Source organism: Hypanus sabinus, chromosome 28 (assembly GCF_030144855.1).
Source record: "Hypanus sabinus isolate sHypSab1 chromosome 28, sHypSab1.hap1, whole genome shotgun sequence".
In the NCBI taxonomy this organism is placed as follows: domain Eukaryota; kingdom Metazoa; phylum Chordata; class Chondrichthyes; order Myliobatiformes; family Dasyatidae; genus Hypanus; species Hypanus sabinus.
This window is the reverse complement of record NC_082733.1, coordinates 11065501-11078920: the sequence shown is the minus strand read 5'-3', so window position 1 is coordinate 11078920 and position 13420 is coordinate 11065501. Positions and strand designations below refer to the sequence as shown.

General features: G+C 46.8%; 1 protein-coding gene across 2 annotated transcripts in view; it reads left to right on the top strand.

Moving 5' to 3' along the window:
* Window positions 1-13420, top strand: part of adamts17 (ADAM metallopeptidase with thrombospondin type 1 motif, 17) — a 460607-nt gene that overhangs the window by 298985 nt on the left and 148202 nt on the right. For both annotated transcript variants that reach the window (XM_059952603.1, XM_059952604.1), the window contains exons 12-13: window positions 1549-1694; window positions 10048-10214. In XM_059952603.1, coding sequence (XP_059808586.1) covers window positions 1549-1694; window positions 10048-10214 — 313 coding nt within the window. The remainder of the gene's footprint in view (window positions 1-1548; window positions 1695-10047; window positions 10215-13420) is intronic.

Sequence of the window (13420 nt, the reverse complement as noted above, 5' to 3'; positions counted from 1 at the left end):
ACAGATGGCCGTGAAGGCCAATCATTGAATATATTTATTCAGAGTTTGAGAGGTTAATGGGTGAAATGCTGGTAAAAGGAATTAGCTTGGATGGGGCATCATGGTCTGCATGGATCAGTTGGGTCAAAGGACCTCTTTACATGACTCTATGGCTCCATAGTGCTAGGATTTTGGTTGGTAATGGAGTTAAGAGTTACGGGGAGAAGGTAGTGAAATGGAGTTGTAAAATAAATCAGCTATGATTGAATGGTGAAGCAGCCTTGATGGACTGAATGGTCTAATTCTGTTTCTATGCCCTTTGATCTAATGAGAGCCAGAAATGCCAAACAATTGAATGCTTGGATTGCTATCCAGTTTGACTCCATGAGGAAAATAAAGAGAATGAGAGAGGAGTTGAAGGAGGTATACACAATTTTGAGGGGTATAGATAGGCTAAATGCAAGCAGGCTTTTTCCATGAGGTTGGGTGAGACTAGAGCTAGAGGTCATAGGTTAAGGGTGAAATGCAAAATATTTGAGGAACCCAAGGGGAACTTCTTCACTCAGAAGGTAGTGTATGTGTGGAATGAGCTGCCAGTGGAAGTGTTGGATGCAGGTTGAATTTCAGCATCTAAGTGAAATTTGTGTAAGTACATGAATAGGGAGGGTATGGATGAATGTGGTCCAGGTGCAGGTCGATGGGATTAGGCAGAATAGCAGTGCAATATGATAGACCACAGGGTCTGCTTCTATGCTGTAGTGCTAACTGACCCTATGACTCTAGGAAGGGCTTTCCTGTACTAAATGTTGGGAAAATAAATGCCAGTGCCTGCACCCCATAATCCAAACCCTGTTCCGTGGTCACTGTTTGCATCCCTCATCTTGACCACTTCCCAACATTCCAGTACACCTTGAGGTGTTTCTTGAACCTGCCTGCTGGCTGTCTAATGATCAAATTCTCATATTGTTTTGCACCATTTTTTGCCTCTGCATCGAGAGTTCATCCTTCAAGAAAGTTGTATTTCCTGGGACGAGATCAGCATGGGATCACCAGAAAGGTAACAGAAGCACAGAGTATTGAATTAGGCAGCAAAGTGAGACTGTCCTCAGGAGTTTCGAAGTTTGACAGGTGATCAAGGTGACCGTCACTGAGTTCACTGGCTCTAAAGTGACTTGGAATGTCCTGAAAGGTGATAAATATATTCAATTCTTCATTAGGTTTTTAGTTTTAGAAAAGGATTTGATGTATGTGGGCCTCTGCAGATGGCAAAAGCAACTATGGGGAGAGAATCAAAGTTAGCGCCAGACCATTTCACAGGGAAACCCGAAAACACGTTTTTCACACTGTTGGCCTTGAAAAACTGGACCTAGTGCCCCAGCAGTTCAGAGATCAGCTAGATTAGGGAGTGCAGAGGGTTACAAGGTAGACGAAGGAGTTTGAGCTGTGACTTGATTAAATGGTGGGACAGAGTTGAGAACGGAGGGACTGATAAGACCAGTACATAGAGCATCTGTAAGCAGCTGGTGTGGCAGTGCAGCTCCTAACAATGGACTTGTCTTGTAATTCAAGTGGTGCAGGGCAGGGGAGTGTGTCAGCAAAACGCCGCTCCCTGACCACGTGGATGGTGACTGGAGCAGCTGGAGCCAATGGAGTATGTGCAGCCGCACCTGTGGAACCGGAGCCAGGTTCAGGCAGAGAAAATGTGACAATCCTCCGTAAGTTGATTCCACCACAAAGTGGGCTCTGATTTATTGCTGTGTGAGTAGGAGATGGCTGCCTTTCAAAATGTGCATGTGGGGACCCTGAGCCCAGGACTCGTGGAACCAATGCTACCGTATTCAAACCTTCCTCTTTCACTTCAACTATTCTGTAAAACCAGGATGTTCAAAATGCCCTTGATCTTTAACTGTAACTCTATATTCTGACTTCTGTTTTTCTTTTCCATTGATGTACTTAATGTATGGAAATGATCTGTCTGGATGGCAGGCGAGCACTCTCCACCATTAAATACATTTCCATTGAGCTCTGCCATAAGAAAGCTGCGTCCATTATCAAAGACCCACCCCCACAGGAGTAGATATTACCCAACAATAATCAGGCTTCTGAACTGGTGTGAATAATTTAAATCACCACTACTCTGAATCGATTCTATGACCTACAGAATCACTTTGAAGGACTCTTTGCGACTCGTGTTGTCAGTATTATTTGTTATTTGTACAGTTTGACTTCCTCTACATATTGGTTGGTTGTTTGTTAGACTTTTTCTTTTTGTGTATAGTTTTTCATAAATTCTCTTGTATTTTTCCTATAAATAAGACCTTAAGATATGGGAGCAGATTTGGCCATTTGGTCCATCAAGTCTGCCCTGCCATTCCAACATGGATGATTTATTTTCCCTTTCAACCTTATTCTCTTGCCTTCCCTCTGTAACCTTTGATGCCCTGACTAATCAAGAACCTATCAACCACCACTTTACATACATCCAAGGACCTGACCTCCATAGCCATCAGCCTATGGCTAAGAACTTCCTCCTGATTTCTGTTCTGAAGGGACATCTTATTGAGGCTGTGCCCTCTGGTCCTAGACTCCCCCACTTTTAAGAAACATCCTCTTCTCTTCTACTCTATCTAGGATTTTCAATATTCGATAGGTTTCAATGAGATATCGGACCCCCTCCCCCATTCTTCTATCATGCTGGTGTCCAAGAAGAGCATGGTAAATGACTATCACCCAGTGGCACTTACATCCACAGTGATGAAGTGTTTTGAGAGGCTGATGTTGAAGCATATTAGCTCCTGCATGAGTAGCAACTTGGATCTACTCCAATTTGCCTATTGAAGCAATGGGTCATGTGGTGAACTATGTGCCTGTCGGGACACGCCCCTGCTGACTGCTCCTGTGGCTCCTCCCACAGGCCCCTGTATAAAGGAGACCTGCGGCCTGACGCTCGGCCTCAGTCTCCAAGACCTTGTATGATAGACACTCACTCCTGGTTCCTTCTTCCAGTCAATAAAAGCCGATATCTCGCCTACGTCTCAGTGTGAGTTATTGATGGTGCATCAATTTTATTGACTGGAAGTTTTAAACCATGGAACCCGTTTTGCGTCCGGACCGGTTGGATTTGGACCCTCAAGACCCTGACGCAGCTCTCGCTTTTGAACACTGGCTTGCATGCTTCCAATCGTACTTGGCGGAGCTTCGTGCGACTGAACCCGCCGTTATGCACAGAATCCTACTCTCGAGGGTCTCCTCCAAAGTTTACTCCATTATCCGGGACCTGCCGACCTACGAGGGGGCACTGGACGCCCTCAAACGACAGTACCTGCGGCCGGTGAACACCGTCTATGCAAGACATCGTTTAGCTACCCGGCAACAGCGGCCTGGCGAATCGTGCGCTGAGTTTCTCCGAGCATTACAGACACTCGTCCGAGCTTGTGACTGCAAGACGCTCACGGCAGAACAGCATGCGGAGCTGCTGGTGCGAGACGCCTTTGTGACGGGACTGAGGTCAGTATACATGCGCCAGCGGCTGCTGGAGAACTCAGATCTTACCTTAAGCTCGGCGATAGAGACGGCCAATGCTCTAGAAGCTGCGCGGCATAACGCCGACGCTGTCCAGTCGCGCGATTCCCCGCCGGTTCCGTGGACTCCTCAGACCCCGCCACCGCCGGCTCCCGGGAGCGAATTCGCCAACGCCGCCGCCAGTCGCGATTCCACGAGCTCCCCGACCCTGACCACGGCTGTGGCCCGTCAGAAACTCGTGCTTTGTTATTTCTGTGGCCAAAAGAAACATCCTTGACAACGCTGTCCAGCGCGAGAAGCGACCTGCTCCAGCTGCGGAAAGCGGGGCCACTTCGCCAAGGTCTGTAAGTCTCAACCTCGAGCGGAGTGCAGCGCTGCGGGTGAAACGTGGGGGCCGCCATCTTGCATGCCGGGATGTGGGCGGCCATCTTTGTCGGCGTCAGCATGCCCCGCCCCCGATCCTCGGATGCTGACCGGGTACCCCGGATGTGAGCGGCCATCTTTGTCGACGTCAGTACGCCCCGCCCCCGGCCCTCCGATGCTTACTGGGTCTCTGGCCACTGTAACTCTTGACCAAAGCGCCCCACACCAGCTTGCAAGGTCCATGATGGACATCCAGGTGGAGGGACACTGGACTGGATGCCTGTTTGACACGGGCAGCACTGGGAGTTTTATTCACAGTGCAACGCTGCGGACTCGCAACGCGGCCGGTCAGTCGGAGGTTCCATTTGGCCTCTGGGTCGCAGTCCGCAGACATCCGGGCGGGTTGTGTAGCGACATTGGTGGTGCAGGGCACAGAATATCGGGACTTTGAGCTGCTGGTCATGCCTAATCTGTGCGCACCTGTGCTATTGGGGCTGGACTTCCAGAGCCATCTCGAAAGTGTGACTATGGTATACGACGGGCCCCTCCCACCACTCACTGTCAAGAATCCTCAGTTTTGTGGGACTTCTTCTCATACCCCGCTACTGACCACACACACACCCGCACACACACATCCCATCCAGAACCAGGCCGACAGCTGCGCTACCGACACTTGCAGCCTCTCCACTCTCAAGGTCCCTCCCCCACCGCTGTTCGCCAACCTGACCCCCGACTGTAAACCTGTGGCAACCAAAAGCAGGCGGTACAGCGCGGGGGACCGGGCCTTCATTCAGTCGGAGGTGCAGCGGCTGCTCAGGGAGGGGATCATTGAGCCAAGCTCAAGCCCTTGGAGGGCCCAGGTAGTTGTTGTTCGGACTGGGCAGAAAGATAGGATGGTGGTGGACTATAGTCAAACCATCAATAGGTTTACGCAGCTTGAAGCCTACCCCCTACCCCGCATCGCGGATATGGTCAACCAGATTGCTCAGTATAAGGTGTACTCGACAATAGATCTGAAATCCGCTTATCACCAGCTCCCCATCTGCCCAGAGGACCGCCCCTACACCGCCTTCGAGGCGGGCGGCAGGCTCTATCACTTCCTGCGCGTCCCTTTCGGTGTCACGAATGGTGTCTCTGTCTTCCAGAGGGAAATGGACCGGATGGTGGACCAGTACCAACTGCAGGCCACATTTCCCTATCTGGATAACATCACCATCTGTGGTCACGACAGGCCAGATCACGACGCCAACCTCCAACGATTTCTCCAAGTGGCCGCAGCTCTGAACCTTACTTATAACAGGGACAAGTGTGTTTTTGGTACCACCCGCCTTGCTATACTTGGGTATGTCGTGGAAAACGGGGTTATTGGGCCTGATCCCGAACGTATGCGCCCCCTGTTAGAGCTCCCTCTTCCCACCACTCTCAAGGCCCTCAGACGGTGCCTGGGTTTTTTTTCCTATTACGCCCAATGGGTCCCCCATTACGCAGACAAGGCTCGCCCCCTGGTCAAGTCTACCTCGTTTCCCCTCTCTGCTGAGGCCTGCGCGGCCTTCAACTGCATTAAAGCGGACATTGCCAAAGCTACGATGCATGCAGTGGACGACACCGCTCCCTTCCAAGTGAAGCAGTCCCAGAGCCGATCCCTGTGGAACACCACTAGTCATGGGCAGCCAACAAGTAAGTCCCCCTTCGCCTCCTGCCAGCCAGCCAGTCCTCTATCCATGCTTGTATCTTTCCTACAATATCATGAGCTCTTACCTTGTTAAGCTGCCTCATGTGTGGCACCTTGTCAAAGGCCTTCTGAAAATCCAAGTAAGCAATATCCACTGGTTTTCCTTTGTCTATCCTGCCTGTTATTTTCTCAAAGAGGACCTGTCCTGGACCCATAATTCAAAAGCACAATGATGCCTCTACTTCCTCAGGAGTCTATAGATATTTGACACATCATCAAATACCTTGACAAACTTCTGTAGATGTGAAAAGTGTGCTGGCTGGCTGCATTATGACCTGGTATGGGAACGCAAATGCCTTTGGGCAGAAAATCCTACAAATGGTAGTGGATTTGGCCTAGTACATCACAGGTAAAACCCTCCCAACCATTGAGCACATTGATATGAAACATAGTCGTAGAAAAGCAACTTCCATTATCAAAGATTCTCATCACCCAGGCCATGCTCTTTTCTCGCTACTGCCATTAGGTAGGTACAAGTGCCCCAGGACTTGCACCACCAGGTTCAAGAACAGTTACTACCCCTCAACCATCGGGTTCTTAAACAAAAGGACACTCATTTAAGGACTTTTTTATCTTGTTATTTCATGCTCTTTTTTTTGCTATTTATTTGTTATCTGCATTTGCACAGTTTGTTTACAGATCCTGTTTACAGTTACTGGTCTATAGATTTGCTAATTATGCCTGCAGAAAAAGAATCTCAGGGTTGTATGTGGTGACATGTATGTACCCTAATTATTTATTTTACTTTGAACTTTAAACTCCAGTGAGTATAGGTCCAGAGCCATTAAACGCTCCTCATACTGTGCGTTGGCCTTTTCCTGCCTGCGATCATTCTTGTGAATCTCCTCTGGATCCTCTCTAATGCCAGCTCATCCTTTCTTAGATAAGGGGCCCAAAACTGCTCACAGTACTCCAAGTGCAGTTTGACCAATGCCTCATAAAGCATCAGTGTTGCCCCTTGCTTTTATATTCTAGCCCTCCTAAAATGAATGCTAACATTGTATTTGCCTTCCTTACTACCGACTCAAACTGCAAGTAAGCCTTTAGGAAATCCTGCATGAGGAGTCCCTTTGCACCTCTGATATTTGGAGTTTTGAAAATAGTCTACACCTCTATTTCTTCTATCAAAGTGCATGACTGTAAACCTCCCTACACTATATTCCATCTGCCACTTCTTTGCCCATTCTTCCAATCAGTCTACGTCCTTCTGCAGACTCCCTGCTTCCTCAATACTACCTGCTTTTCCACCTATCTTTGTATTTTCTGCAAAAGTGGCCACCAAGCCATCAATCCATCATCCAAATCATTGACATATAATGTGAAAAGAAGCAGTCCCAGAGCCGATCCCTGTGGAACACCACTAGTCACGGGCAGCCAACAAGTAAGTCCCCCTTCGCCTCCTGCCAGCCAGCCAGTCCTCTATCCATGCTTGTATCTTTCCTACAATATCATGAGCTCTTACCTTGTTAAGCTGCCTCATGTGTGGCACTTTGTCAAAGGCCTTCTGAAAATCCAAGTAAGCAATATCCACTGGTTTTCCTTTGTCTATCCTGCCTGTTATTTTCTCAAAGTACTCTAACAGATTTGTCAGGCAAGATTTTCCCTCAAGAAAATCAAGCTGACTTTGGCCTATTTTAGCATGTGCCTGCAAACACCCTGAAACCTCATCCTTAATTATGGACTCCAACATCTTCCCAACCATTGACTGCCTACATCAATATAAACTTCAACATTAGATATTGTAATATATACACACTTTGATAATAAATTTACTTTGAACTTTAAGCAAAAGCTTTTCACTGTATCTCAGTACATGTGACAATAATAAACCAATTACAAAAGGTCTGGGATCATGGTTTAATTAGTTGTAGTAAACTTCAATTCTGTTTCTGGTTATCTTTATCACTATCTTTCTCTTTCCTGGATGTGGATTTCATTTGTGGGGTAGGAATGTGCAGACAGGGAGGGAGAGGAAGATCACTCAGACCAGGGAAAGCTGCATTTCCCATCACCTCACCAGATAAACGGCAGCAGCATGTGATGGGGGCTTTGGCTAGAGGTGTGGAGGCTGAAGATGGACAGGGTACATGGATAAGGAATGTGACGTCCTTACGAGAATGAAAAAGGGCTTCAATGTTGACCTGAATCCAAAAACTCTGGAGGAGAGGTTTTCTGGGTTGGAGGCTGCGCAGGAAGTCACCTCATGTAAAGACTGCACAGACAGTCGATCAGTGCATACATGTTCTCCACTTCATCACCGTGTGAAAGAGCTACAAGCTCTCTATCAACCTCTAAATACTGCTCAGACTCTATACATCTATTCATACAATATGTACTGTATATAAACCTGAACATGCACTACTGACTGTCTCTAAACCCATCCTTACACTATAGACTCTCTATAAATGTACATACATTACAGACTCTATAAACGTACATACATACATTACAGACTGTCTATAAACATACATACGTTACAGGCTGTGTACAAACCCATCCATACACTATAGACTCTCTATAAGCACACATACATTACAGACTCTATAAACATAAATACATTACAGACTTGTCTCTAAACCCATCCATACACTGCAGACTCTCTAGAAACCACTGTAGCCTCCACAGTCTGTGTATAAACCTGTACATGTACTAGAGACTGTATAAATTTGTACATGTTCCTGGATAATCTCTCTCTGTATCCAGGCTCTGTGAACTCCCTTATCTGTACATCAGCACAATCAGAGGGGAAGCCAGCACTGTTGCAATACTGCCAGAGGTTTTTCTCTATACTCTTTGAATAAGGTTTCTGGGATTGAAGAGGTTGATGTTCCTGATATGTCACTGTCTGCCAGCACCCTAGACCACTGGATGTGCATAAAGCTGGATGGAGTGCTGTGCAGATACACCAGCATGATTCTGGCCCTAAAGAGATTATTCAGACATCCATCTGTCCATGTTAATGTTTACTCCCCTCAGTACTGCCCCTCTGATAGTGTAGAGAGCACAACATTATGATACTCAATGAGTCCATATTTCTCTCTGTTTCAATATAGTCCTGTGTTTGTACTCTGCTCTTACTGTGAGGTGCTGCTTTGTATAGGGCCTCTAATTGTGCATTGCTCCCACTATATTATTATTTTAAAGGTGCAGTCCTCTGTCTGTACTGTCTCACCCCTCCTCACACACCATTGCACAGTTTTGAGCTCCCTGTGTACTGCTGTCAAAAGTTACGTTGGCTTGCCACCCTCTTTCACCAGTTGCTGTTACTTGCTTGCTATGCCTGGGGAGGGTGCAGAGGAGATTCACTGGGATGTACTGGGACAGAATGCTTCAATTATGAGGAGCTACTGTGTCTTCTTTTCTTTGGAGTGGAGGGAATTCCGGGAATTCCAGAAAATTATTAGGGGCATAATGAAGGCACACGATGAGAAACTTTCCCCCTTGTTAGGGATTCTCATGCCAAATGGCAGAAATTTGAGGTACGGGATAGGATTTAAGGAGGATTTTTTTTTTCACCCAGAGGGTGGAATTCTACCCAAGTAGTTGGTGAAGGCAGAGCCAGCCACAACATCGAGCCAGTGTTTAGATGAACACTTGAAATGCATGGCATGGAGTCTTAGAAAAAGGGACTAAGGTAGATAAGTAATTCACAGCTAGCAGAAACAAGTTGGCCAAAGGGCCTGATTCCATGCTGTCTGGCTCTGTCTCTATGATTAGAAATTTAAATTTCAAATTGAATTTATTTATCAGTGTCATGTGTACCGAGATACAGTGAAAACCTTGTCTTGCATACTGTTCATACAGATCAAGTCTTTACACAATGCATTGAAGCAGAATAATAGAATGCAGAATAAAATGTACCAGCTACAGAGAAACTGCAGTGCAGCTAGACAGTAAGGTGCAAGATATGTCAGGTTGGATATGACTTTGAATATGAAATCTGGAGCAAATGTCTACCTGATCAAACTGGCAGTAACAGGCACATGTCACAGTCTACTTTCTGCCATCGGGTTACTCACACATCACCAGATGTAGAATGCCCATTGGTAAACTGCTGAAATGTGTACTTACTTTTTAAATTATTGATGGTGAGCAAGTGAGAGGCATTACTCACTGACCACTTTTTTCTATATAAATGTTGTCAGCTGGTTTAATAGAAAGTGGCAAGAAGCAGAATAAATAGGATAATTGTAAATGGATAGTTGATGGTCAGGAGAAATTCAGTGGGCCAAAGGGCTGTCCCCCTCTCCCACTCCCCCATACCCCTGCCCCTCCCTTCTACCCCCTCTCCTCCTTCCCTCCCTCACCCTCCACCCTTCCCTCCCCTTTACACCTCCCTCTATCCCCCCCTTCCCGACCATGGTGGAGAGGTTTATTGAGTGGTACGTGATCAATTATGTGTGTCTGATTAATAATGAGTTTGATGTTGCTTTGTACCTTACATTTACTAGTCCAGGTCCAGGAGGGACAAACTGCCTGGGAGCCAACGTAGAGCATAAGGTGTGTGAGAATGTACACTGTACCAAAGGAGTGCCCAACTTTAGAGATCAGCAGTGCCAGTCCCAAGACAGACAAGGTCAAAAGAAGAGAAAACACTGGACCGCAGTCCTCAATGATGGTGAGCACATGTTAAACCACTTGTCTGCTGAACAATGGCTGTGCATTGCTACTGGTTGTCAATGAATAGGCTGCTTGACCTTCTGGTTAGATTCTCTGCAAACTGCTGAAGGTTCATTAACCCATCTCACCCCCACAACATCACTGTGCCTAATTGCAGTTCACGGACAAGGATGTGCTTTTAATGCACAGTCACTAATGACTTGTGGGCAAATGCAGTTGCTCATTTGTACAGTGCAAAGTGCTACAGAGAGCAAAGGAATAATCAATTGGGTATTTTATTGTGGTGGTGATGTCTCAAGGAAGAATGCCTATTAGGACATGGGGAAACTCCTCCTCCCCCTTTTCAATAGTATAATGGGATCATTTGTATCTACTCAGAGTAATGAAATCCAAGAACTTCGGATAGTATACCTTAACTCCTGGAATGGGGTTAAATTAAAATCAGTCGTTGCAGGTAAGGATCAAGTCCACCAAGTGGTCTTAGTTCTATAGTATGTGCCAAGTGGTTTATTAAACTATGTGAATGGTGTTGAAGGAGCAGAGAGTTAGGACACTGTGAGATACCAATATGTGAAGCAGCAACTAAAGTGGGAAAGGAGATGAGACCTTTAGGAGAGAGATTAAACGCTATCCTGTCTCTGCAGCCACCAGAGGGTCTCCTCTCAAGCATGTTTACTTGCAGGTAGTTTACACAGTTTGGACTCCCTGCGCTTTATTAGATGACAACCTAATCTGGTGTCAGATTGGACGTTTATTTATTCATTGAGAAACAGTGTGGAATAATCCCTTCTGGCCCTTCGAGTCATGCTACGCAGCAACCCCTAATTTAATCCCAGATTTATCTGGGGATAATTTACAGAGACTAATTAACCTACCAACCGGCATGTTATTGGACTGTGGGAGGAAACCGGAGCACCCAGAGAAACCCAAGCAGTCATGGGGAGAACGTGCTTACAGACAGCAGCGGGAATATGTGATCACGACAAGGCAAATTTGCAGAGGTAATATACAAAAATACACAATTGACACAGTGAGAAACAATTGATAATTATTGATAAATTTTACCAAAGATTTATAAAGCATGCAAGGTTGTTTCAGAATATAAGCCATCTGGCAGCTTGGAAATTAGCTTACTGTGTTTTCACTGCAAACCCTCGGAGCACCTATGAGTGATATTTTCATCTTTGCTGCAAAGCAACAAGGACAGTTCTTGGGGTCCATAGCACATTTCCACAGGTTCTTGGACTCCACAACTAATCATCCATACAATGGCAAGCATTAATTTTATCCTGCCCACTCATAGTAACTAGAAACGGGAGCAAGTTATTTAGCTTCTCAGTAAGACTGTTCATATGCAGGATTAGTGATGCAAATCAATCAGCAGAAACAGTCCCTTTGGCCCATCTGACCTACAAATTTGGTTTACCAGTACTTGGTCTGTAGCCTTCTATGTCTTGGTGATTCTAGTACTTCAAAGGATTCAAAGTACGTTTATTATCAAAGTATGTATGCAGTATACAACCCTGACGTTCGTCTCCCCATGGATAGCCATGAGAAAATAAAAGCAATGGAGCCCATTCATAGAAAACATCACACCCCTCCCCTACGTGCAAAAATCAAATCATGCAAATTGCAACAAAAAAGAGCGAGCAAAAACACAAAATATAAAACACAAAAACAAAAGAGCCTATATTCAATTCCACTCGGTGCTCATTATCTGCAGACTGCCTGATTCAAAGTCGCCCAAAAATAGTAACAGGAAAAGGAGTGACCATAAACCAGAAAATACATCGTAAATGTGAACTGCAGTCCAATCCACAAACCACAGTCAATTAAACCTTGCTCCAGCACCAGCCTCAGAAAGCATCGAGGAGAGAGAGATCATTTGAATGCAGGGGATCTTCCTTTGAGAGCAGCGAGTGAGAGGGAAAGACAGTCACATGCAAACACCTTCAGCAGCAACAGCAAGTGAGAGGGAGAGAGAGAGAGAGAGAGAGAGATGGTCACACAGACACCTTCCCCGACAGCAAGTGAGAGGGAGAGAGAGAGAGAGAGAGAGAGAGAGAGAGAGATGGTCAGATAGTGATGCACCATCAGTAACTCTCAGAGACAGCAGGTGAATGGTAGGCTTTTATTAGCAGCAAAACGGAGCACAGCATCTCGGAGACTGAGGGGGGAGCAGTGCCTCAAATCGCCTTTATATAGGGGTCTGTGGGAGGGGCCACAGGAGCATTCAGCAGAGGTGTGTGTCCAGACAGGTATACATAGTTTACCACATTCACCCCCCCCCCTTTGTTTTAAAAGAGAGTCCCCACGGGGCGAAGTTTCTTACAAGTATATTTACAGGTTAAGTCCATCAACGGTCAAGTCTGTCGCTGCGATCTAGTAGCACTGGTGGTGATTGCACCGGTGACGGTGGTTCTGCTGGCTCTGGCATGACTTGAGGTGCCAGCCCGTTAGGCATCAGTAATCCCTCATGCGTGTGCGTGGCACCCGGTATGGGAGTGTCGTGAGTAGTCTGTGTGGGGCTTGGTGTGCGCGGTGTCTTGTGGGTATATACATCGTTGGGTACGGGGTTCAGAGTCACTGTGGAGTGTTTGGGGTAGGGGTCTGGTGCTCCTGAGGGCACCAGGTCGCAGATGGAGACCGTGTCCTCCCGCCCGTCAGGTAAGACCACGTAGGCATACTGGGGGTTCGCATGAAGTAGGTGAACCCTCTCAACCATCGGGGAGTATTTATTGTTGCTCACATGTTTCCGGAGCAGCACTGGCCCTGGGGATGTCAGCCAAGCCAGTAGGGTGGTCCCAGTGGCAGATTTCCTGGATAAAGAAAAGAGTCGCTCAAGAGGGGTGGCATTGGTGGATTTGCATAACAGAGAGCGGATGGAGTGGAGTGCCTTGGGGAGGACCTCCTGCCATCAAGAGACCGGCAATCCCTTTGACTTAAGGGCTAAGAGTGTGGCCTTCCACACTGTGGCATTCTCCCTCTCCACCTGTCCATTATAGCTCGTGGTCCTACCAGTAGCAATACTCCTAGCCAGCAGGTACTGGTGCAGCTTGTCACTCATAAATGCGGACCCTCTGTTACTGTGGATATAGCAGGGATATCCGAACAGAGTGAAGAGCTGGCGCAGGGCTTTTATGACGGACGTGGCAGTGGTATCGGGGCAGGGGATGGTGAAGGGGAACCACGAGTACTCGTCGA